The sequence below is a fragment of the Macrotis lagotis genome, chromosome 2 (genome assembly GCF_037893015.1).
Source record: "Macrotis lagotis isolate mMagLag1 chromosome 2, bilby.v1.9.chrom.fasta, whole genome shotgun sequence".
NCBI classification, from domain to species: Eukaryota; Metazoa; Chordata; class Mammalia; order Peramelemorphia; family Peramelidae; genus Macrotis; species Macrotis lagotis.
Genome location: NC_133659.1, coordinates 139,349,650 through 139,377,467, shown reverse-complemented (window position 1 = coordinate 139,377,467; position 27,818 = coordinate 139,349,650). Strand labels below are relative to the sequence as shown.

General features: G+C 35.5%; 1 protein-coding gene across 1 annotated transcript in view; it reads left to right on the top strand.

Moving 5' to 3' along the window:
* Positions 1-27,818, top strand: part of WDR64 (WD repeat domain 64) — a 189,447-nt gene that overhangs the window by 74,956 nt on the left and 86,673 nt on the right. The window contains exons 9-10 of the mRNA XM_074220912.1: positions 11,507-11,586; positions 23,721-23,860. Coding sequence (XP_074077013.1) covers positions 11,507-11,586; positions 23,721-23,860 — 220 coding nt within the window. The remainder of the gene's footprint in view (positions 1-11,506; positions 11,587-23,720; positions 23,861-27,818) is intronic.

Here is a 27,818-nt window from a genome sequence, read left to right as displayed (position 1 = left end):
GCTAGGTGATTATTAAGTGTCTGAGGCCAATTTGAACTCAGGTACTCCTAACTCCAGGGCCAGTGCTCTATCCACTGCGCCACCTAGTCCCCTCAGAGCTCCATCTTAACAAAGTTAAAATCAAATCAAGTCATAGGCTGGGGAAATGAGCAAACAAAAGAAAAAAAAATCTGACTACAGACAATTACCTTGGTCCTATGGAGGATCAAAGTACAGAATCAGAAACAAAGTCAAGACTTCTATAGCCAAAGCCCCCAAGAAAATTTAAATTGGTCTCAGGCTATAGAAAAGCTCAAAAAAGATTTGAAAAATCAAGTAAGGGAGGTAGAGGAAAAATTGAAAAGAGAAATGAGAATGATGTGAGGAAATCATGAAAACTAAATCATCAGCTTGGTAAAAGAATTACAAAGAGATCCTGAAGAAGACAGCATCATAAAAACCAATTGGGCCAAATTGAAAAAAAGCAGTCCAAAGGCTAATGAGGAGAAAGCCTTAAAAAAGCAGAATTGGCCAAATTGAAAAGGAAATGGAAAAGGCTTTCTGAAGAAAATAATTTCTCCAGATGCAGAATGGAACTAAGGGAAATTGATAACTATGAGAAATCAAGGAACAATAAAATGAAACCAAAAGAATGAAAAAACTAGGAAAAATGTGAAATATCTCACTGGAAAAAATAACTGACATTGGTAACACATCCAGAAGAGATAACTTTAAAAATTATTGGACTACCTGAAAGTCATTACCAAAAAAACAGCTTAGATGTCATTTTTCAAGAAATTCTCCAGGAAAAACTGCCCTGATATCTTAGAAGCAGAGGGTAAAATAAAAATTGAAGGAACCCACCAATCACCTCCTGAAAAGAATCCCAAAATAAAAATTTCCAGGACTATTATAACCAAATTCTAGTACTTCCAAGTCACAGAGAAAATATTACAAGCAGCCAGAAATAATTCAAATATCGAGGAGCTACAGTCAGGATAACACAAGATTTAGTGGTTTCTACATTAAAGGTTCCTAGAACTTGGAATATGATATTCTGGAAGGCAAAAAAAGCTTGGATTACAACCAAGGATCAACTACCCAGTAAAAATGAACATCCTCTTTCAGGGAAAAGATTGATATTCAATGAAATAGGGAACTTTCACACTTTCCTGTTGAAACAACCAGAGTTGGACAGAAAGGTTGATTTTCAAGTACAGGACTCAGGAAGCATAGAGAGGGTGGATGGGAAGGGCAAATGATGAGGGATTTAATGATGTTGAACTCCTTGAAGAGTGGGAAGATGATACTGATAACTCATATGAACCTTTCATTTATTAGGACAGTTAGAAGCATCTATAAACAAGACACAGGAGGCAGTTGAATTTGAAGGTATAACACATTAAAAATGGAGTTAATGAGGGAGAAAAGAATGAACTAGGAGAAGGGAAAGGGGAGGTAGAATGGAAGAAATTATTTCACATGAAAGAGGGAAGAAAAAGCTTTTGCAATGGAGTGCAAGGGGCAAAGGTGAGAGGGAGGGAGTGAGCCTTACACTCATTAGAAGTAACTCAGAGAGAAAATAACCTAGACATTCAGTTGGATATAGATATCTATTACCCTAAATGAAAATAGGAGAGGAAAGGGATGGGGGAAAAGGGACAGAGGGAAGGGGAGGGTATAGATGATAGAAGAGTGAGAAAGGGTAGTCAGATGCAAGACACTTTTGAGGAGGGATAGGGTGAAAGGAGAGAGAGAGAGAGAGAGAGAGAGAGAGAATAGAATAAAAGGGGGTGGGGAAATAAAATGGAAGGAAATATAGCTAGCAATAGCAACTATGGGGAAAATATTGAAGCAATTTATCTGATGGGTTTATGATAAAGAACGCTATCCATATCAAATACAGATCTGATGGTGTCTGAAAACAGACTGAAACTTACTTTTTTTTTCTCAAATTATTTTTCCTTAAAGTTTCTCTTTGTGGGAAGGGTTATGTCTATTTTTTTTAACATGACTGTTATTACACACACACACACACACACACACACACACACACACACATATATATGTATGTATGTATAGTTTACTTTACTAAAAAAAATTTTATCCTACCCTAACTTTTTTGTTAACCTCTAACCTCACATATTTATCTACTTTTCAGACATCTCAAACTGAATGTCCAGTGGCTATCTTAAACTCAGTTGTCCAAAATGGAGCTGTTGCTTCTTTCTCCTTCTCCTTCTCTTCCTTTTCCTCCCTCCACCATTTTTGTCAAGCTTGGTTTTAATTTTTGTGATTTCTTTAGATATAGTTCTGAAAACACAGGCTTTTAAAAGTCCTTAATCATTGAATGGTCATGTCTTCAGACAAACTAAAACCTGAGAAAGACCTTAATTTAGAAAGACCAAGGTCATTCATTGCATCCTGGGCCATCACCAGTCATCTTGACCTTTTTCTTGCCACTAGATTTAATGATTCTGGAGGAGAGAGTGAGGGTGATGATTTTATGCAGCTCTACCCATGTTACAAAACATTACCCTTGTGAAGTCATTGGTTCTCTTTGAGAACAAAGGATGAACAACTACAATCTAATACTTCCACTTTCCCAAGTTATCACTAATGAAAAACTTATTGAACCATGATACTAAAATTTGAAACTCAGAATCTCCCTGTATGGCCTCTTTGCAATTTGAGCCCTGTATGTTTATGCATAAGGCTTTATTTTGGTTATGCATCTTAAGAGACTTCTAACACTCATGTAATAATGCCTTAAAATCCATGATTTCTATTACTTTACAAGCTTTCTTGCATCTTAGATGTGCTTTCTGTTTATGCCATTACACTGCTGGGTATGACACTGATAACCTGGCTTTGCTTCTGATAAATTCTGTTTCCTGAATAAAATACAAATTCCTAATCATGGAATTTAAGAACTGAGCTACTTTTCTTTTCTCCCAGATTAATAATATCTTTATGTTTAAAGGTTATTTCACCTAGCAGGCTGGTAGGAATTTGTTAAAAGGAAACAGAAGACAGACTCAAATATGGCCATAGGGAGATTTATTTGATAAAGTGACCCAGTATTTTAAGTACTAAAGGTTTATGTTCCTCTTTGGACTAATGGCTAGCTTCTATTAGTATTGGCCTTACAGGTGAATTAATCTATATTTGTCTATTTTTGCAGAATTGAATTGATTCAGGGGAGGCTAGGTGGCCCAGTGAATAGATAAAGGGCCCTGGAGTCAAGAGTACTTGAGTTCAAATCCAGCCTCAGACACTTAATAATTACCTAACTGTGTAGCCTTGGGCAAGTCACTTAACTATATTTGCCTTGCAAAAACCTAAAAAGAAAAGGAATTGAATTGATGCTGAAAAATATGGGCATAGGGGGTGATGAGATCAGTTGGAGACAAACTTTGTAAATTTTTTTTGCATTGTTAAGGGAATCTTCCTTCTTTTATCACCTAATTTAGGCCACACTTGAGGGCCTGACCTTCAACCTGATTTGGATTGCATTATCTTCTGGTGGGGTAGCCCGGGAGCACAGGCCCTGGACACACCCAAGACTACCCAAAAGTGATCCCTCCCCTAAAGGCAAATCTCCAGTGCAGGACTTGGGTCACTCCCAGGTCACTGATCCTCCCATGGACTGAAGAAGAATTTAAAGAGAGATAGGAAGGGGCTCCTGCTCTCTTTGACCTTCCAGACTCCTGCTGAAAACCCTGGTCAGCTGGCCTGACCAGTTCAATCAGCAATCCACATGGTCTTCTCTTTAAACTCTTCTTAACTTTTCTATCACTTTCATAAGATTTTTTAACTTCTTTTAATAAATCTCTATCTTCTTTCCATGACCTGCATTCCTGAGTCTGAGTTACCATTCATTGCTGAGGTAGTTATTGAACTTAAGAAACAAGCCAGTAACTACAGAATCATCTAAAATATGAATGCTCTATTACATGTGTTGATAATAAGGACAATGAACCTAAGAATTTTAAAGTACTAAGAAAGGATTACATAGCTGTATGCTTTGGAATTGATTAAATAGACTACAGTTTCTAAATGTATAAAGAAAAATATAAGGCTTCTCTGCTTCTACATATTACAATCACATAGATGATTTTATAATTCTCTCAAATCTTTATTCATATAGTCCCATATAATCTGGAAGTCTTAGACCTGTAATCATCAAGCCAATGAATTTTGTGTAGTTTTTCCTTCCATCTCCATACTAATTAGGAGTCAAGTCTTAGATTTCCCTCATTAATGATAGTAGGAGACAGAGAAAGAGATACATCTGCCTAGTGGCACAGTTGATAGCTGGATCTAGAATCATTATCCTGAATTCAATTGTTGCCTCAGCCACTAACTGCCTGTGGTCAAGTCACTTAACTCTCTTTTGCCTAAGTTCCTCATTTACAAAATAGAGAAGGAAATGGCAAACCACCTCAGTATCAGTACTCCAAATTGCATGACTAAGAGTTGGACACAACTGAAAACAATGTGAACAAAATACACATATAAATATAAATATAAACATATATACAAATATACATATAAATATATACATATAAACTATATATATATATATATATATATATATATATATATATATATGTGTGTACACACTATACATACACATGCGCATACCACCCAAGTATGTCTAGTGGGATAAAAAGAAGGGATCAGAAAAAACTAACTCCAGAATTAGCATTCCCTACCTCTTGAAGTTTTTACTCATTCATTAAAAGATATTTCTAGAAAGTTATCAGAAGTTTCAAAAGCTATTTAAGATATTACCCTAATATAGAGTACTTACTTGAACTAGATCCTCTCATGTCAACAAATATATCCACTTGCATAAAAAAACAGTTAATTTAGTTGAAGTTTAACTATATCATTCTGCTTTACCAGAGGAAAGCACAAAGGGTAATGAATAACAAGAGTTAAAATAAGGGAATTGCTTTAACCATTTCATACTCATTCCCATTAAATCTCTGGTCCCTAGTATTTCAAGGAGCATAAAATGATTTTGGTTTCCAAGCCAGTCAGGCAATCAAACTTTAATATAGGAGCATTGTTTTGAAACTTCTTGAATTGGGTATTGTTCTTGGCCTAGTTAGAAGTTTACCTCTATTCCTTGATTTATTGAATTTTAATTTCTTGAATTGAAGTTCAATTTGTTTTGTAGCACCAGAGATCTGAACAAAAATGTTCTTAGCCAGTGGTTGAGAATCTACAAAATGATATAAGTGCTAAGCAATGTCAGAATTCAGTCAAGATTCTGTGTGTGACTCATCTATTTTCTTTTTGTACATTCTTTGCTAGTACCTCTTTCTGTAATCTAACTGGTGAAATGTATACTCAAGTGTACAGTGAGGTTTTATACCACCAACCTCAGCCTAGCCTATCTACCCCCCTCCAAAAAAAAAAAAACCTGCCTGTCACAAAATGATCTGCATCTAAAAAGCTGACAAATAGGGTCATTTCATCCCTAGATTCAGCATAATATTTTTTTCTATTATTTTACCATGAGTTTTCATTTGAACCAGATGCAACTTCAGTTATACAAATACATAATTAACCAGCTGTTAAAATTAAGTCAACCTATCTACTAAAAGGAGGAAAAATCTTTTTTTAAATTATCATTTTGAAATATTTATAGCAGCCCTGTTTGTGTGGCAAAGAACTGGAAATCAAGTAAATGTCCTTCAATTGGGGAATGGCTTAGCAAACTGTGGTATATGTATGTCATGGAACACTATTGTTCTATTAGACACTAGGAGGGAAGGGATTTCAGGGAAGCCTGGAGGGATTTGCATGAGTTGATGCTGAGTGAGAGATGAGCAGAAGCAGAAAAAACACCGTATATATACCCTAACGGCAACATGGGGGTGATGCTCAACCTCGAAGGACTCGCTCATTCCATGGGTGCATCGATCGGGAACGATTTTGGGGCTGTCTGCAAAGGAGAGTGCCATCTGTATCCAGATAAAGAGCCGTGGAGTTTGAACAAAGTTCAAGGACTATTCCCTTTAATTTAGGGGAAAAAACAGATATCTTATTGTCTGATCTTGTTACTTCTTAGACTTCTTGTCTCTTCTTTAAGGATATGATTTCTTTCTCATCACACCCAATTCGGATCAAGGTACAACATGGAAACAAAGTAAAGACTGACAGATTGCTTTCCGGGGCGGGGGGGAGTAAGATTGGGGGGAAAATTGTAAAACTCACATAATATCTTTAATAAAAATAAATTAAAATTAAAAAAAAATTACCTAGCTGTGTGGCCTTGGGCAAGCCACTTAACCCCATTTGCCTCACAAAAACCTAAAAAAAAATATTTTCCCTTTTCTTAAAAAAAAATAAAAATAAAAAAATAAAAAAAAATAAATTATCATTTTGGAAAAGCCAGAAAAGCCATTCCTCAACTGACAAATGGTCAAAGGATATGCAAAGGCAATTTACAAATGAGGAGATCAAAGCAATCCATAGTCATATGAAAAATTATTCTAATTTATTACTTATTAGAGAAATGCAAATTAAAGCTTCTCTGAGGTACTACCTCACACCTCTCAAACTGGCCAATATGACCAGAAAGGATAATGATCATTGTTGGAAGGGTTGTGGGAAATCTGGGATACTATTATATTGTTGGTGGAGCTGTGAACTCATCCAACCTTTCTGGAGAGAAATTTGGAACTATGCCCAAAGGGCAACAAAAATGTGCATACCCTTTGATCCAGCAATATCACTACTGAGTCTATACCCTGAAGAGATGATGAAAAAGGGTAAAAACATCACTTGTACAAAAATATTTATAGCAGCCCTGTTTGTGGTGGCAAAGAACTGGAAATAAAGTAAATGTCCTTCAATTGGGAAATGGCTTAACAAACTGTGGTATATGTATGTCATGGAACACTACTGTTCTATTAGAAACCAGGAGGGATAGTAATTCAGGGAAGCCTGGAGGGATTTGCAGAACCAGAAAAACACTATACACTCTAACAGCAACATGGGGGCAATGATCAACCTTGATGAACACGCTCATTCCATCAGTGCAACAATCAGGGACAATTTGGGGCTCTCTGCAATGGAGAATACCATCTGTATCCAAAGAAAGAATTGTAGAGTTTGAACAAAGACCAAGGACTATTACCTTTAATTTAGAAAAGAAACCCTGATATCTTATTGCCTGATCTTGCTATCTCTTATACTTTGTTTCTTCCTTAAGGATATGATTTCTCTCTCATCACATTCAGTTTGGATCAATGTATACCATGGAAACAATGTAAAGAATGAAAAATTGCCTTCTGTGGGAGGGGGAGGGAAGTAAGATCTGGGGAAAAATTGTAAAACTCAAAATAAATAAAATCTTTTAAAAACTAAATAAATTATCATTTTTGGAAATTATAACTGTTATAATTATAATTTTATATTGTACTTTTACAATTGTAGTTACAAAAACAAATAAAAAAATCAGTAAGAGAATAAACATCTTCAATGAATTAAACAGCAGTCCCAGGCTTATTGTCTGTTTGACTCCTTTCAACGTCCAACCCTTGGGAACCTGGCCAACTCCAGGAGAGTTGTATGGAGAAACAAGTGTATGGATATAAGTTAAATTTGAACATTATTCAAGTAGAAAGGATTATGATAAATATTAGATGAAAAGAGACTGAATTATGACAAACCTTCCTTGGTTGGTTTGGGGGTCATACATTACCTGTTGTATCCCTCCTACACTACAAGTTAGGCACAAATGTGAGTAACTGTTGGCAGTCTCATCTGGAGAGAAGAAGCACTGATTTATCCCATTCATTGGATTCTAATAGTTTTTAGATCCAATTTACTTTTTACCTCTCAGCTAAACTGTCAAAAAATCCTATTTATCCTATCCCACTTCCATCCTATTTCTACTCCAAACCAGTCCAGACCCCACTGCCTGATTAATTATTACTTACTTTCAATTCAACTCATTTAAAAAAATTAATAACAAACTATGGTTAGAGTATTGTTAAATACTAGGGGAAATAAATATACATAATCAATTCACAATTTGACTATGTCAAATTGCTTAGTACATAATAGCAGTCAATAAGCCTGTTAGTCAATAAGTGCCCTACCATGTGGAAGGCACTCTACTAAAGTGCTGAATGACATTTGGACCCCTTAATAGAAAATTCATGGTGTTGTGAATCTGACTCCAAACAAATTTTGATGATGTAAAAACCAAAATTATTTCCAATTCTCTTCCTTTCCCTACCTTCTCCCAGAAAATGATCCCTTATAACCGAAAAACAGAAAGAAAAAAGTTCTGCAAAATTAAACATTATTCTAAAAATGTTATATGCAGTATCCCAGAACTATGGTACCACATTATAAAGAAGTCAGGTCAGGGATGGAGGTAGAGGACTTGATGTAATCTCATAACTCTTCTTTGAGGTCATCCAAAGTCATTATAATTTCTCAACATTGCTTTGCAGAGTAGGTTACCTCGGTTTCATTTGCATTCCATTACTCTTCCAAACTTATTCCATACTCCGTAGTGTTTTCTTGGCTTTTGTTATTTCAATTTCTTTTCCTTTTTATTATTTAAAGTTCTTTCTCCTGATTCCTTGCCAAACTTGTTTCTGAATTGAATTTTTAAAATTAATCATTTGGATTAATTGTCTTGGAAATCGTAGCCTTGGAGGTTTGTTTTGTTTGTTTTTTGATCTATGAATTTTTTTCCATTTCCAATGAAATTTCCATTTCATTTTTCATATTCAGAAGTTCTAGGCAGTTTTCTTTTATTTCTTGCATTATGGTATTTAAGCTGTAAATTGTCTCTCTACAGACTGTCTTGAAGATCAGAAAGTTTTGCTTGGATAAAGAGTACATTTCTTTTAATGTTAATTTTTTTTTTACTTCTCTTATTTTAGATTTTCCTCTACTTCTCCACAATGCTCTTTTTTTTTGTTTATCTGATGAGACTTGCCATCACAAATTCAAGTTCTTCTATTCTGTCAATTATTTTTGCTATACAAATCATCATAATTTCTCTTGCAAATCAATCAAGAACAGCATGTTTTATATCTGTTTTCTCTTTGAATTCCACAGGATCCTCTGTTTCACCAAGTGTAAGATCATTTTATTTACTTTTTCAGCATTTATTATAGATTCTTGAATTAATTTATTCAGAGATCATATTTCCTTCTGCTCTTAATGTTTTCCCTGTTGATTTATCTGTTTATATTCAACATCTTTAAATTTTCTTTTTTCTTAGATATTTAATAATTTTAGTCTTCCCCCACATATATCTATTTTCTACTATTGCTCATTTTCCAACTCCTTCCTCTCTGATGGTGGTTTCCCTGGGGATTGGGTTTCACAGCATTTCAGCCTCCTCCCCCACTAGGCAATTTCATAGTTAAAAAACTTTTAGGGGGATAAAACTAATCTCAGCTGGATACTGTATTCCTCTCACGCTTAGTAAAGTGCTACATATTACTTTGCACCCCAACACACACGCCCCCCCACACACACACACAAAACTGAGCTGGTATATAATTCTGGTTCTTCCCAACCCCAGTTCCAGTACTCTTTTCCCATCACTATGATGCCTTTATATTAGAGGAAACTCACTTTTATTTTTTTAAGCACTTTCCTTTCCCTCTCCTTTTCTTGGCATCACTATTACCTAGGATGCATAGAACCCCCTTCAGTGGCACCCTCATTATAATCCTAAAATGTTAGTGCTGGAAGAGACCTTCAAAAGGTTATATAGTTTAACATCTTTATTTTGCAATTGGAAAACCTAAGACCCTTTGAGGCTTAAGTGAATTACCAAGGTCATATAACTAGTCAGTGGTTAAACCAAGATTTAGACTTCAAATCTACTCCCTACTAGTTCATTTCATTAGTCTGTTGTGACTCCAAAATGCCCTGATTCTCATCTCCCAATTCCTACTAATGGAGTTCCCTCTGGGACTCTGCCCATTCATCACCTTTATGCTTAAAGGAAGTAGACAAGGGAGGGACTATATTCACATTTGTATTAGTAGTGAGATATTTTTCTCTTGTCACCACCAATTAGTGACTTATGTTATGGACTAGGACTGAAGGAACTAAGAAATTGTACTCTGGCTCATTCTCGAGAATGCAGCCCATACAACCCAATGTTCCACCCAAAAGAGGATTCATCTTTTTTCTTTAATTTTTTTTTAGGTTTTTGCAAGGCAAATGGGGTTAAGTGGCTTGACCAAAGCCACACAGCTAGGTAATTATTAAGTGTCTGAGACCAGATTTGAACCCAGGTACTTTTGACCCAGGGCCGGTGCTTTATCCACTAAAAGTCACTACGCCACCCCCTTTTTTTTTTTTTAAAGATTTTTCAAGGCAATGGAGCTAAGTGGCTTGCCCAAGGCCACACGGCTAGGTAATTATTAAGTGTCTGAGGTCAGATTTGAACCCAGGTACTCCTGACTCCAAGGCTGGTGCTCTATTCACTGTGCTACCTAGCCGCCCCAAGAGAATTCATCTTTACAACTTACCTGATGCATAATTATCTAACAATGTTTCCTGTAACAGAAAAATCTTTTTTTGATAGTTTTAATGCTTCTCCTTACCATTAAAATAATAGTAATGAGAACTGGAAAAAAATTAAAGAAGAAAAGCAATGCTGAGTTTAGCCCACTGTTTTTGGTGAAGGACATGTGGCAAAAGGTAAAACATTTTTTCCATTTGTATGGATCATGATGAATAACATGAGTTTGTTTAAGCAAACTTTAATTTTCTTCTTTAGTTCTTTTTGTCCCAATGATTTTTATGAAGATTTAACACACTTAACATATGTGTTGTGTCCAAAGACAAAGAGGTGAAGGAAAAAACATTAACTTACCAGCACAGTAGTAGGAGGATAAGGTTGGGAAGAAAGGAAGAGGTTAAGCTCTTCTAATTAAGTGGAGTTTTATTTGGCAGAAATGTAGTGTATTCCCAGAATCAAATGGTGCCTTTTTCTCCCATAGAAACAATTGGAAACAATAGGCTTTCCCTCAGTAATGTTGCTCCAACCAGCATTATAATGATAATGTGTTTAATGTACTACACTCTTCCAGAACGTTACCAAAGCCCATTGAAACATTCTGCTGATGGCCCAAGATAGAAATTTAATGTTAAGTAACAATCTGAGGAAGGAATACTTTACCCCTAGCAATGTTAACTCTCCTTAGTATCAGTCTGTTTATTATAGCATTAATATCATTCCCATGAACCTAATTTTACTCTCTAATTGTGCTTCAATTTACCTAACATCATATCCTTCTAGATCTGGATACTGTACTGTAACTATGTACTAGATTGAATTCTGAGGGCCAGATTATAATACTTTACCACCAATAACTTTGCTCTTCTGGAAGAACTTGGTCTGAGTCCCAAAACAAGCAACAGATACATTCTCTTATAGGGTACAACCTATTTATAATTTGGATACTATGTGCTTGAAGACAAAAGTATATAAATATTTTATACCTAATTCCATGTTTTGCAGGCCAGTCAGAGAATTTTCAATGCCAAGAGGAGTAAATACTTTTGTTTACTGTGTAAAAGCAAATGTCATTGTTACTGGGGGTGAGTACACAATGCAGAGATTTCTTTTTTTTTTTTTTTGCTTTTGGGGAAAAGTTCTTTTTCTGGTTTATAGAATTTTTTAACTAAAACTTCAGCATACCAATTATACTGGCTCACAAGAGTTGATAAATTTTCATTGCAAGCATATCCCAGAAATGGATAAATACTACAAATCAAGACTTGATTATTTTGCTGATTGTATAGACTTAAGGAAGTGATGAAATAAGTATTAATAATGCACATTAAAACTAAAAGCTTGTCATGCATATATTTTATGAGCTGGTTGCCAAACATTTTACAACATATCCCTATCTAAAATGAACCCCAGAAATCAATTAATTAGTCCCACTTTTACTTTATAGATGAGGAAACTGTGGTCCAGAGTAATGAAGTAAGTTAGACAAAGTCACAAGAGTTATGTACTGGGAACCATGTCTCTGAATTTGTTGTCTAGTTTTCTTTCTATAACCATACCATAGTGTCTTCCTTTGAACACAAAATGTCTTATCCTAGGAATAGGATGTAATAGAACAGGAAGAGAATTTTATTTGAGTCAAAAAATAAGGGCTCAAATTCTAGCTGTGACATTTAGAAATTGTGTGACATGGTTGAGTCACTTAAACACTCTGAACCTGTTTCCTCAGATTTAAAGTGAAGAGAATGCATTGTATATGATTGCTAAGGTCATTTTGACTCTAAACTTATGGTTCCATATTCATGTGATCAAATATTATGAGTAAAAGCATCCTATTTTTAATATTTATTAAATATGTATTTACTCTGACATTTATTTGGCTTCATATTAATCAAAGTTCTAAATATATAAAATATGGTAACTTGTTATGTTCCAATGGAAATATGCAAGGTGAGTTCAAAGAATATGAGCATTTCATGGAATTAATTATTCACACTAATCGAGATCTAGCTGTACCAAACTCAGAAAACCAGGAGCAAATTTTTGACCGGCACTGTACTGAAATAGGCTTTGTGGGGGAAGACATCATAAGGTTCTGAAAAATTCTTTGTACACTATTACAAAGTTCTGACAGATGTACAAAAGATGAAACTATTCTCAAAAAAAAATTTGCTTTCTTCCAGCAAATGATAATAGGAGTCTAGAGATACCATTCAAATGAAAAATCATTTAATTGGTGTTAGAGGAAGAAATGAAAATTAATCATGGTTGATGGCTCCCTTCAGCAGAGTATGAGAGAAACTCATAACATATTCATATTGTTATGAATAACAATAAAAGAAAGGCTTATTATGCTCCTACAATTTGTACCTAAAACATAACAGAGTATCTCCCAAGGTTTGTGTATGGTGTCTAGCACATAGTGGACCCTTAAGATCAATGCTTTTTGGCTGACTTTATATAATATAGCTTCTATCCATTTTTGAGGTTGCACATGGACACACATTATGTTTCCAGAAAGAATCATAAGGTATTGCTAAACCAACAATTCCTGTAATAGGGGAAGTGGAAGTCAATATGGGTCCTGCTAGGCAATACCTGAAATCATTGGGATCTTAGCTTGACCTATTGGAGGATCAATGAGGAACATTCTCAGCCTCTATAAGTTACTATGTAGGGAGTTAAAGTTTGGCACATCTTGGAGCATTTAACACCATAACATGAGAGCTCAATATCTACATGTACATGACAAGGGGTTTTGCAAGAAGCCAGATGCTACTTGAGATCTGCAGCATCCAAATGAAATAGGGAATGAAACCAATGCCTAATTAGGAATTACATAAAGAGAATGAGATTAAGGTGATCCATAATCAATACACACATACACAAACATATTGGGCTACCAGGCAGTCAATAAATATTTATTAAGACCCTACAATGTGCAGGCACCATATTAACCATGGGGGGGGAGGGGAAGGAGAAGAGGCAGAAAACAGAATCTAACCTCAATTAATTTTAAATCTAATGGAATTGTGATGCTAGGAGAGGAAGCAGAGGAGAGTGTCCAGCCCCAGTTACCCCATCCAGAACTGAAGAAGCATTTATACCGGAAGATTTGTCTATCCCTTTAAGGCATATGGGAAGGGACAAAATCTGCTTCTAGTACAAAGGCCCAATTCAAAAACTGATGTTATATATGAGCAAAGAAAAGAAAATAATAAATATACTTTATGGATTGAGAAACACATTCCATAATAAGTGCAGGTAAAGTCCCAGATGGTTTGGTGATAAGGATTCCAAAGAGTAAGCAGGGAAAATAAAGTTGAGATTTTTTTATTAATTCATTTTCATCCATATGCACATGCATATTTCCAAGTTACAAAATTTCCTACCACCCTCCCTTCCCACGCTCCTCCCCTCCCCTCCGCAGGGAACAGTTAAGTTAGCACTGTACCTGCATATTTTGATGAACATGTTTACAAATTAGTAATTTGGGGCATGAGGAATTAGGATTAAGGGGAAGAGATACATAAGAGATAATTTTTATAAAATTTTCATCAGATTTAGAAGAGTTGTTTTTTTCCGTGTGTTTTGTTTTGTTTTGTTTTTCTTTCTCTGGATGGGGATAATATAGTCCATAGCCTGTCAAATATAGTTGTCCTAGCTCTCAACTGCCGAGAGATGCTGCTTCCAACAAGGTTGTTCATTTCATAATGATGTCGTTGATGTGTACATTATTCTCTTGGTTCTACTCCTTTTTCTCATTATCAGATCCTGTAAGTCATTCCATGCTTTTCTAGAGTCCAAAGAGATTTTTTTAAAATGAAATTAGACTCCTTTAGGGCAATGGAATGGGGTGATACTGTTTATTATTGAGAATTTAGGAAGAATTACTATTTTATAGATAGTCAGAAATTTCATAATATTTCAGAATAGTTGAAGGAAAAATATTATTTTCCATTTTAATTGGACTATGAAGTCGTCATCTTCTTGCCAAGTAGACATACAACCCTGGAGGGAAGTAGGTTTGAGGGTTTTGAGAGAGTTGTTCAATTCTCATACTGTTTCTGGGTTTACTTGCATGAATTTTAGATTGAGAAAAAAGAAATAATATAGTTACATACAGTGAGTGGCTATGCAAGATAAACAAGGTCATGTTGCTCTCAAAGATTTCAAGTTAAAAAGTTCAGATTAACTATATTTTAGGGAACTGAAGGAACTCAGAGATATGTAAAGTTAAATTGCTGTTGATAATTTTCAACTTGATAAGCATTTCTTGTCTATCCTTCACTTTTTTTTGTTTGTTTTTGTTTTTGCAAGGCAAAGGGATTAAGTGACTTGCCTGGTCATACAGCTAGGTAATTGTTAAGTGTATGAGGTCATATTTGAACTCAGGTCCTCCTGATTCCTGGGCTAGTGTTCTATTCACTGTGCCACCTAGCTGCCCTCATCCTTCATTCTTGAAAAGGACCACTAAGTTTTGGGAACACAAAAACAAAAATAAATCTCATTCCATTTGGAAAGAATCTTGAAAGATATTGGGGAAAAAAGAGGTACCATGAGACTAGGGAAGGGAAATTTTTTATAAAAGGTAAGAGGGTAGAATCTGAAAACTGCAGATCAGTGAGCTGACTTCCTTTCCTGACAATATTCTGGAACTTGGGAGAATGTTTTGAACATTCAAATGAAAACCAGTGATTACTGAAATCCTCTAAAAGACTTGAAAAATGGGTCCTACCAATCTAATCTGATTTCCTTTTAGGTCAGGGTTGCTATGTTTATAGATCCATCTATAATCTTGTGAATTTTTGAATTCTTAGATATTAGCAAAGCATGTGATAGTCTGCCATGCAATGCTTATGGATTAAATGGAGAGATGTGGGCTAAAATGTGGGTGAATTGTAACTGAAAGATTGGGCTCAAAGGGCTCAAAGATTGGGTCAATGGGAAGTAGGAGGGGAGTGTCCAGGACAGTAACTGAGACATCTGCCTTTCCTTGATTCTGAGTCATTAAACATTCATTAATAGCTTCCATGGAGACAAATATAGCATTCTTTTTGCATTTGCAAATGACACAAAGTTTAGAAAAATACACAGTCCTTCTAAATATGAGATGAGAAAGTCTTGACCTTAAAAAAGGTGTCAGACAGAGTAAAATGCCATCATTTGAATGAAATGTAATCAGAATAAATATAAAGTTCATAACTTGGAGTCAAAAAATCAACCTCACAAATGGGGATAACAGAGAGAAAGCAATTCCTCTGAAATATGGTTGGAAAGGTTTTCAGATAAAAACTACATGTTTGTCTCTGTGGATCAGATTGCAACCTGGAATGTTTAAACAAGTTTGATTGGAATCAAATTTTTAAAAAGGGAAATAAAACTGTTGAATAGAAAGAGAATTGATCTGAGAATTAGAAGAATTGGGTTTTAGTACCAATTGTACCCATAACTAGTTGTGTGATGTTGGGGAATGTGACTAGAAGGAATTTGGTCAGGGTTAACAAAGTTAAAGGAATTACCGTCAGGATCTTCCAGGTAACCACATGGTCTCAGGAAAAGAGAAATCAAATAGCTACAGATAGCCACAAGAGAGACAATAGGAAAACTAGGGAGGAATTCCTGGACAAATGGAAAAAGTTGAGGACCAAGCTTTTCCTGAACAAAGAGAAGATCCTGGACTTTGCTGAGTACCTGAACCAAGCCACCTATAAAAAGAAGGGAGAGTTCTTGGGCTCTCCCAATGTCCCAAATAGACACATGCTAGGACCCAACTGGAGCTGAATCAGAGCAACAGAGAGAGATAAAACTTTAGTGTGCTTTTGCCCATTATTAATAGGGAGTGTTAGAGAAACTAAATAGGTCTGGGGGGTAGGGGAATTAACTCTTTATTGTATCCCAAATGTTTTTGGTTTTGAGGTTGGTTCATACTACAAAGTTAAGTCCTACAAATATAGATCAGGGATTGACAAACTATGGCCTGGATGTAAAATGCAACCTACTGCATCTTTTTGTATGACATTTGAGCTAAAGCTGGTCTTTGCATTTTTATTTGAATATTTTTAATTAACATTTTTATTAAAATTATTTTAAAATTCAAAAAAGATTTGTTCATCATAGGTTATATAGAATGAATTACAGAGGTGAGCCTTACTAGAGGGTGAGGGCTCAACTCTCTCTCAACCCTCTCAAGAGATTTTCAACCCTCAGGAAATATCAAAAGTCTAGATGATTGTCAATATCTTTAAGAAAAATGGAGGTTCACAGAAGAAGGATGATTTGGCTTGACTTTTTTATGGACTTTATCGAATTTTTTTTGACAGGTGAAACAAAACCTGTGATGTATTTGATATATTGTTAGCTTTAGTGCTTGAATAGGAATTGAGAGGGTCATTTTACCTACTCTATAAAAGACAAAGATATATACACTATATTCTAATATTCTCAGGGAACATCCTAGGTGGTATTATTAGCCAAAGAGATAAAATTAGTGAGAAAATTGTATTTGGGTAGTATAAATTCAAGATTTTATTTCAGGGACATGGCTTACACATACTCTGAGAAGTTTGGATGAAATGATCTCTAATGTATCTTTCAACTCTAAGATTTCATGATTGTTTATGAAACGTTTTTATATGGTGAATAGGATAAAATAATCTTTGGAAAATATTGAGATAGATTTTTATTATCTAGTACTCAGGATTCAATCACAGTTCTGTATATAAAGGAGAATTTTTTTTTTTACTATTAGATTTGCTATGGCCCACTGAAATTCTAATAAGACTGGGGAGAAAAGATAGGAAGGCATAGGAACATGAAGTCTGGCAAGAGCAATGTGGGAAGGCGATGTGCCACAGACCGTGAACAACTTTCTTGAAGTCTGATAAAGTAGATTATACAAACAAATGGGAATTGTAGTCGGTAAAGAGTATATATTCAGGGACCACAATTTGAAGACAACAGGGCAAAGTGAATATTAAAAAAGAAGAGCTACAGCAGCAGCAGCTGTAGGGACTAATTTGGTCAAAAAAAACTCCTAAGTTTAATGCTCACTTGTTTCTGGATTACCATTACCCTTACCCAAAATGTGTTTTGGCTTCTTTTCCAGTGGTAAGGCACAGAGGAAAGAACAGTTATTTTGGAATTAGAAGAAATGGGTTCAAATCCCAGCTCCCTTAGTTTATTATCCATATGAGTTGGGGCAAGTCACTTAATGTCTGTGCTTCTAAGTTTTTCTGAGCACAAGATGAAAATGATGAATTAGATGCTCTCCTAAGTTTCCTTCCAGCTCTAAGGTCAATGATTTGGGAGAACCCCACAATTGCATAGGTGACAATAGTCTAGGGAAGGGAAAAGAAAAGAGAAAGCAGGATTGGTAGGGGTATGACATCTACAAGATGCTGAAGGGAAAATATCCAAAATGACCAAGACTCACAACTTGAATATATTATTTGACTACCTTAGGATGACACAGGAACACTAAAAGAGATGTTTCCATCCTACCATAGCTTAAAACCTGTACATAGGATTAATCTCTTTAGAAAATTACTATTTGGTATTGTCAGACCCTGTGTTTGATGTTAAACAGTTGAGTTCCCCCATCTCTATGTTTAGGGAGAAATGCTCCTTTAATTGCTGCTGTATTCTTCTCACAAGAGAGAATGAAGAAAGTCTGGCTTGTTTTTGTTTTTTTGTTTTGTATGTCATGTGTCATGTGTGTGTGTGTGTGTGTGTGTGCCTTATAATCTTAAACATTTCAGTAATCTTAGAAAAATATGTTTGATAAAATGCCAGGAACTTTAGCAGCCTCAGTCTGTGAATGTAGTTAGAGATATCTAACTTAATCTCAAGGATTGTCATCTGACAAAATTTCACCAATATTTTTGAAGATTTATTAACAGCAGTATTCAGAGCTCTCAAAAAAAATCCCAAGGAGAAAAAATTGCAGGCTACAAATACCCTTGTATCACTCACATTCAAATGGGTTTTGTGGCAGTACACAGACTCTGTTGGTAGGAAATTCAAGTCCTCAGGAACTGGCAAGCACAGGAGAATATATCCCTGCTGATTAGTGACTCAGCTGACCACATATTGCTAAACGTACAGTGTGTACTGATTTATGGTTCAAAATACATAATGAAGGCAACTTTGTGGGGTGCAGCTTCAACTGTTAAGTATGCAGACATTTGCTGAGTTTGAAATAAAGAAATTCTTGGAGTAACCAAGGCAAAATGAGGACAGGATATCTAGACTACATATTTCCTTCACATCTTTTTCAACTCAATTCATACATTTTTGGAATAACCATCTTGTACATTATACCATGCTAAGCACTGGCAGAGATTCCAAGGGTAGATGTAGATGAATCCCATCATAGAAGTTTATACTCCAGAAAGGCAAAGGTGGGGAGTAATGTGATTCAGAGACAATTAACTAATTTTTAAAAATTTTATTTAAGGCATTGGGGTTAAGTGACTTTCCCAAGGACACACAGTTAGGCAATTATTAAGTGATCTCCTGATTCCAGGTGCTCTATTCCCTGTGCCACCTAGCTGCCCCGACAATTATCTTTTTTTTTAGGTTTTTTTTTCAAGGCAAATGGGATTAAGTGGCTTGCCCAAGGCCACACAGCTAGGTAATTATTAAGTGTCTAAGACTGAATTTGAACCCAGGTACTCCTGACTCCAGGACCAGTACTCTATACACTGCCTCCCCTGACAATTATCTTTTGATAAACCACTTTCTCCTGACCTTCAAGGAATACAGTACCACCCACATACTTATTTCCCACCCCTTTCCTCCATTCTAGGATAGTGGTTATAAGAATATAGAAGAGGGGACACATGAAAAAATATTAGTAAAATTATGGGGGTAGAATTGGTAGAATTTGACATTAGATTGTGCTATCAGTTAAATAGCTAACCTCTAGATAGGGGAATGTATGGGGTGTGGGAGAGTAAAAAGTTACAGGCAGTACCAATGTTTGAGACACAGAAAATTGGGTTAATAGAAATGCCACAGTCAAAGCTGGCTAATGATATGTTGATTCTGAATTAATTGGGACACATTCAAATAGAGATGTCCTGTATATAGGTGAAGGTATGGAGCTGCAATTTGAAAGAGAAGGTAAAGCTGGAAATAGAAGATTGGGAATTATTTTTACTGAAGTAACAACTGAATTATATTATTTATTATTATATATTAATATGTAGGGCATATGATATAATATATAATTAAATTATATATTTATTATATATCATTTATAAAAATTATTGTATATTATAATTAATAATTTATATATTATATTATATGAATAAAATTGCAAAAGGAAAAGGTAAAGAAAAAAGACAGGAGACAGTAGAAGAACCTTGGGGGAGAAGGGGCATCAATCTTAAGGAAGTTTAAAAGAATCAATGAAGGTGGTAATCAGTTCACAACTATTAAGAATTGGCTATATGCAAACCACTGTGCAAAGTCTGAAAATACAGAGACAAAAACAAAAATAGTGCTTATCCCCAAGGAGCAAGGACTTTTTTACAGTCAGGGGATTTAAGTAACCACAACTACATTTAAAAAATTCTTTAATGTTTACAAATTGACTTGACCAATTTATCTCATTTTATCCTCACGACAAATACATGAGGTAAATGATCTTACTATCTTATTATCCCAATTTTACAGAGGAAGAAACTGAGGCAGTCAGTGGTAAATGTCTGAGATGAGATTTGATGTCACTTCTTCCTAACTTCAGCACTCTTATCTATGGCATCTCCAACTGTCTGATGACAAGCATTTACCCAGTTAAGATTTGCAAAATGATTTATATATGCTTTCATATTAAATTTAAATATATTTTAATCATCAAATTTATATATCAAAAATAGATAATGAAATTATATATATTATATATGTTCATATATTTAATCTCATTTGATATTGACAACAAGCCTATGAGGTAGGAGCTAGAATTATCTTGATTTTAAGACGAAGAAACTGAGGCAGAAAGAGATTGTGATTTACTCAGGGTCACTAGGCCAGAAAATAACTGAGACAAAATATGTATTCAAATTTTCTACATTCTAAGCCAGTTCTTTAACAACTGTACACCAGAAGTACCAAGCACCTCTCCCCTGTGGTCTAAACCAGATTAAAATCAACTTGGCAAATATTTAAGAAGATATATAAAAATACAATTGAATGTAGATATGGAGTCACAGGAATTCCTTACATAGAGTTTAGCGGTCCATTTCTATTTGACTTGGACACCATTACCCTGTTTCATCTTGGACAATATTCCTATAAATGTGTTACAATATAAGTTGAACATTCTTTGGGGGCAGGGGCAAGGTTGTCAAGAAAGACTTCATAGTAGGTGACACTTGAGCTGAGCCCTGAAGGAAACTAGAAATTTGAACAGGCAGGTGTAGAGAGTTAGTTTCTAGTCTAATCCTTCCCCAAAGGCAATCCTTTCTATTATATATCTAACAAGCTGTCAACAAGCTCCTTACAAACCTCCAAGCAAAGGGAACCTACCATCTCCTAGAAGTAAGGGAGAAGGTGCAGCTAATTGGTGTTTTTGCTTCTCCCCTCTCCAAGTCCACCTTGCACAAAAGGTCTTCAAGCACAAGTACCTACTATGTGATTCCTCTGCTCAAGAAGCTTCAGTGGCTCCCTATTGTATCTGGGATAAGATAAAAATTTCTCTGTTGGCATTTAGAACCCTTCACACTTGTGCTCTTCTCTATCATTCAAAATTTATTATTCCTTCTCCAAAACCCTTGATCTATTCAAATTGCCCTTTCTGTGCTCCGTGTTTGACATCCTATCTACCATTTTGATCTATTTGTCACATGCTCCCCCATGTCTAGAATGCATTTTCTCTTCTTTCCCTCTTGGAATCCCTATCTCATTTCAAAGGTCAGCTAAGTTCAGTGAAGTGGTACAGTGGAAAGATTGTAGGAAGACTTCTATTCCTGAGTTCAAATTTAGCTTCAGACACTAGCTTACTGGTAATTCATTTAACCCTGTTTGCCTCAGTTTTCTCATTTGTAAAATGAGCTAGAGAAGGAAATGACAAATTCTAGTATCTTTGTCAAAAAAAACAACCCATCAGTAGAGTCATTAACAATTGGACACAACTGTAAAACAGCTGAACAACAAAATATTGCCACCAATGTTACTATCCTCTTCCAACCAGAAATTGTTTCATATATGTGTGTGTATTATATGTATATAATTGTTATAAAATATAATTTTGTCTAGTACATTAGGCAGCCCCCAATTTCCTTGGTGGATTCCCTAGTCAAGACTACCTATTCAACATAATCTGTGAGTCCTATCAATTTAAAATCATGCTCATAAACTCCTTACTCTGATGTAGTCACTTTTTTTTAGTGGCCACAGTTTAGCATTTGTTCTGAAGACACCTGATATAATAGTATAACAAGAAAAGTAGTCATAAAACAATTCCACCACCAATTCTCCCACAAATATGTGTGCCATCACTGAGAAGAGTAGACCTATGGAAGGAGCATGTAACCACATACATGGAAGAACATCCAGGGAGGGAAGATTTGTGGCCAGGGTACATAAATAAGAAGTGTGTAGCAGGGCAAGTCACTCATGCCTCTTATGGTGTGGGGTCACAAATGTATTCTCCACTGGACTCCTAAGTCTAAGTCTGGTATAGGGACCCTGCTTGTTTATATTGTAGAGCTGTTCTCTTCTTTCAAATAGAGTTTTGACCTTTGAGCTACGGTTGTAACATCTTTTTCATAGGTTAAGTAGACTCTTCCATAGTCTTTTAGCTTAAAGCCCAGAGGCTTGGCTTCTATAACTCTTGTTAGGAAAACAAAAGCTCTAAAATACCCAATTGTAGAACTGAAAAAAGAAAACACCTCAATATCTTATAGAGGTCTATCTGTTTTTCTAAGACTTGGCTGGGAATTGGGTTTTCTTTTACATAAAGAGAGCCCTGACTCTAGGTTCAGTTCTTTAGAACATAGAGACATAGGCATTCTCACCTATATATCATGGTTACCAAGAGTACAGAACCTTTATATTAAAAAGGTTAGAAATGTCTTGGTTCTGGTTAATTCCTGGCATTCACAAAGAGAAGTTCAAATCTGGCCTCAGATATTTCCTATCTGCGTGACCCTGGGAAAATCATTTAGCCTTGGCTTGCTTCAGTGTTCTCATCTGTAAAATGAGGATAATAATGATACCTACCTCCCAGGGTGGTTGTGAGGATCAAGTGAGTAATTTCTACAATGTAATAATCATAAATTGCTTTAGCACAGTGGTTGGTATATATTAGACATATATATGTATATAAGTGCTATATAAATGTTAGTTACTCTTATTACTATTATATATTATCTCCTTCACTTTGAGCACAGACACTATTTTTGCCTTTCTTCAAATCCTCAATGTCTAACATAGTACCTAGGATACAGAAAACACTTAATAAATGCTGTTGAATGATATAGTATGTGTGATTATATTATTTTAGAACTGACTGTAAGAAAATTCCTTAACTCATACTTTACCATTGGTAAGTACATTCTGGGATTTCTGTGTATTAATTGTGGAAAGTTAGGAAACATCTCCCTTATGTTAAAATAATTCCTGATAGATGGAGATGAGATAGTGGTTTTTGGAAAAGGAGATGGATTTTTTGGTTCTGTATTGTTTTCTTTAATTCAGTTCTTATAGAATATATTTTTAAATATCAGAATTATTTTAAAGAAGGGAATAACAATCCATCATGGGTTCTATGTGGTCACTAATTTTTTTTGAGAAAATTTCAAGTTCCTTACAAATTCTCTTGAAACATATATTTCAAAAAAGAAAGCATCAGAATGAGAGAAGACAGCAAATTATATGTAATTTGCTGACATATATGCAATATATAATACTTATGTGCAAGTATTATAAAATTGTCATTATTTAACATACCACAGATCATGTTATATTATATTATAATATTATATTAGTTTATATATTAAGTATAGTTGTTGTTATTTGTGTTGAAGCTTAAATAATGGATCAGAAATATTTTACCAGATTAGAAAGCTAATTAAGGGATGTTCCTAGGAGGAGGACAATTAGGCATTAGAATAGAAAGATATATTGGGGATAAGGGAAGGAAAAGAAACTTTCTGAAATCTGTCAATCACTTTTTCTTTAGTAAACAAATTATTTGTATCATAATTTTCAGGAGATGACAGAATTCTCCGATTATGGCATCCCAATATCAGCACCAAACCTGTAGGGAAACTTATTGGACATATGTTTTCTATTCGAGAACTTGTTTCAAATGAAAAAGATCAGCATTTAATCAGCCTTTCTTCTGCAAAGGTAAAGAAAATTTCTTTGTTTTTCAATCAGTGATAGAGCGGGAAATCTGGGAGCCTCATTTTTTAGGGTTAAGGTGATTGATAATCATAGTAAGAAATAATACCTGTCTTCTACCTTTATGGGCAACTAGGTAGCAGAGTGGATAAATTCAGGAAAAATTAAGTTCAAATCATATTTCAGACACTTGCTAGCTCTCTGGGTAAATCACTTGACTTTTCTCAATGCTTCTCCATTAGCAAAATGGGAATAATTCCAATTTGTGTTGTTGCTCCATGGTTTTCTTCAGTTGTATCTCACTCTTTATGTTCCCATTTGGGATTTTCTTGGCAAAGATAGTGACCTGGTTTGCCATTTCTTTTCCAACTCATTTTATAAATAAACAAACAGGGTTGGGTCACAGAGTAAGTTTCTTGGTTTTGCTTTGGGTTTTTTTTATTTTTTGCAAGGCAGTGGGGTTAAGTGACTTGCCCAAGATCACACAGCTAAGTAAGTATTAAGTGTCTAAGGCTAGAATTGAACTCAGGTCCTCCATGACTCCAGGGCCAGTGCTTTTTCCACTGTGCCACCTATTTGCTTCTCATATTTTAAGTTTCTTAGGTCATATTTGAAAGATGAGTTTTTTCAGACTCCAGTTTAGCACTCTATCCACTATCTCACCTAGTTGCCACCACTACCACATCAACAGTAAACATATTTCCTAGAATTGCGATGAGAATAAAATAGTATAAAAATGTTTAAATGATTTGTAAATCTTAAAACCATTGTACAAATGGTAGCTATTCATAGTGTTGTCAAATATTCAAATTAATCCATCAGTTCATTAATGGGGAAGTTTCCTTTAATAATGGTTATTACAGAGCATCCATGCCTATTTATCCCATGCACTCTGGTTTATGTTTTTACTAGTAATCTTTTAAGTTATGTCCTGGAGAACATGCACAGTAGCAAAACCAGATCAGAAAGGGTCTCTAGATCATAGAACTAGAAAGACCAGATAAAGGAATTGTAGAGGTTGAGCTTGAAGAAGAAAAGTCTGGGGGGAGTGGTTGAGAAGAGGGGTGAAAGTGATAGTTCATATTCAAGTACTTGAAAGTCTATGTGGAAGAAGGATCTGTAGTTTATTTGACTCCATGGGGCAGAAATAATAAAAGCACCATATAGATATTTAAAAAGAAGAAACCAGTATCTATTAAAGAAAAATATTCTAATGTGAACTATCTAATTAAGGAATGCACTGCCTCCCTTGAGGATGATGGATTTCTTCTTGCTGAAAGTCTTCAAGAAAAGGCTGGATAACAAGTTTGGGGTGTGAGGTAGTAGGGAGCTTTTTCAAGTCGTCTTTGAACTAGCTGATAAAAAAAGGTTCTTTTTCAACTATGAAATTCTATGAATCTAATTCTGGATTACTACTTGTTGGTGATGTCACAGAGGTGAATCCTATTTAGTTATGATTTGAATCAAATCTCTAATTTGAGGTCCCTACCAGCTCTGAAAAGTCTAGTACCTTCCCTCTGTTAATGATTTGTCTTAAAAAAAGGTTCTCTAAGTGAGGCTTCATTGATATGTGAAATGACAATTACCAGAAGTGTTAGCTTATTTTCAAAAAAGGTAGAGGGATTAAAGACTAAATTATCAACCTTTGCTTGATTGAGGAGAAAGCAAGGGAGTTGCAGAGAAACATCTATTTCTGCTTCATTGACTGTACACTAAAGCCCTAGACTGTGTGAATCACAAAACAATGTGGCAAGTTCTCAAAGAGTTAAGAGCATCAGTTCATTTTACCTGTCTCCTAAAGAACCTGTATGGGGGCCAAAAACCAACTGTTAGGACCAAACATAGAACAATTTATTAATTTAAGATTAGAAAAGGACAGCTAAGCTTTATAAAGTCATCTTAATTATTGAACTTATATGCAGAACACATCATGTATGTGAAAAGCCAAACTGGATTAAATTAATAGCCAGAATTAAGGTTTCTGGGAGAAATATCAATAATCTCAGATATGTAGATGATACCATTCTGATAGCAGTGAATTAAGAGGAATTAAGAAACTTTTTGTTGAGGATGAAATAAGAGAAGGTGATGATTGATTTGAAGTTTAAGATTAAAAAACAAAAAGATCTTGACAAGTGGTCCCATCATTCTTGTCAAATAGAGGGAGAAGAAATGCAGCAGATCTTAAGTTCTTGTATTCAAAGATCACTGTAGATGGTGACCGCAGCCCTGAAATGAAAAGGCACTTGTTCCTTGGAAGGAAAGCTATGGCAAATCTGTACAGAATATTAAAAACCAGAGACATAGCCTTACCATCAAAGATCCATAATAGTCAAAGCTATATTTTTCCATCAGTGATGTAAAACAGTGGCAGTTGGACTGTAAGAAAAGCCCAGTGCCACAGAATCAATGGAGAAGACTTTTGACAGTTCTGTTGAAGAGGAATTAAGAAGCTTCTTGTTGAGGGTGAAATAAGAGAAGGTAATGACTGACTTGAAACTTAAGATTAAAAAAAAGATCCCATAAAACTGAGATCAAATCATCAGAAAAACCTCTTATGTTGGGAAGGATTAAAGACAAAAGGAAAAGGGGACAGCAGAAGATGAGATGAATATTGTCATGGAAACAATGAACATGAGCTTGAACAGACTTCAAGAAATAGTAAAGGACAAAAGGTGCCCAGAGGTCACTGAGAAATGAACATGACTGAGCAACAACAACTTAATTTGTATTTATTTGTTTGTATGTTCTCCATTGTAAGCTCCTTAAGGACAAGGGGCTATTTTCTTTTGTCTCCTTTTGATTCCCCAGGGCTTAGTGCAGAGTGTGACTCATAAGAAGTGGTCAATAGGTGGTGATGGTTGATTAATCGATTCTGTGAAATTACAAGTAGGTGAATCATATGGTCAGATTTATACATTAGGAAAATCATTTGGATAAAAGAATCTCTATTCTACTTCTCTAAGAAGAGAGACTTGAGACAAACAGATCAATAAGGAGGTTATTTCAATACATCATCCAGGAAGTAGGTGAAGATAGTTTGAATTACAGTCTTGGTTGTTTGAGTTGAAAAGAAGGAGAAATATAAAAGAGATATTGTTAACAAGATTTAGAAACTGAGTGGATATTAGGTCAGGGGTGTGGAGTGAGACTAAAGAGTTGAGAATTGTACAGAGACTGAGAATTTGAGGGACTAGAAGTCTCATGGGGCACTCTGCTCAAAAAAAGAAAGTACGAAAAGAGGACTGAGTTTGGAGAGGAAATTCCTTTGATTAAGAAGAAGAGAGGAATGGTTGATTCAGAGAGTCTTAGAAGTATGAGGAGGCATAGAAGGTGGTTCATTGTGGGTAAGAGCCCCAGATGAGGTCTGGTTAAGTCTTAAAAAGAGCCTGAGACCAGACCTGCTAGGAGTCCAAGCAAATGTATCTTAGACCGAGAAGCTTCTCATTTAAGCATACCACTCTCCATCTCCTGATTCCCTGTTATGTAGCAGAGTGGAGTGAGCAACAGCCCTGGAGACAGGAAGACTTGGATTCAAATCTGGCTTCCACACTTGCCACTTATCTCTGTGACTTTGGACGATTCACTTAACCTTGACTGCCTCACATCCAGGGCCATCTCCAGTTGTCCTGATCCATATCTGGCCACTGGACCCAAATGCCTCTGGAGGAGAAAGTGAGCCTAGTAGCTTAGCCCAGTCCTCCCTTATTCAAATCCAATTCATGTTTTTATCATGGCATCACTTCCCTAATGTCATGGTCTTCTTCGAGAATGAAGGGCAGACATCATCAGAGACTGAACTCCATGCCCTCTTCATCTTCACCTTCACCTCTATCTTCTGGCTTCCTTCAAGTTTCTGTTCAAATCCCAGTTTCTATAAGAGGCCTTTCCTGGCCCCCACATCCCTCCTCCCACCCCACTCCATAGCAATTACCTTCCCTTTGTGACTCCCTACTTTCCAATC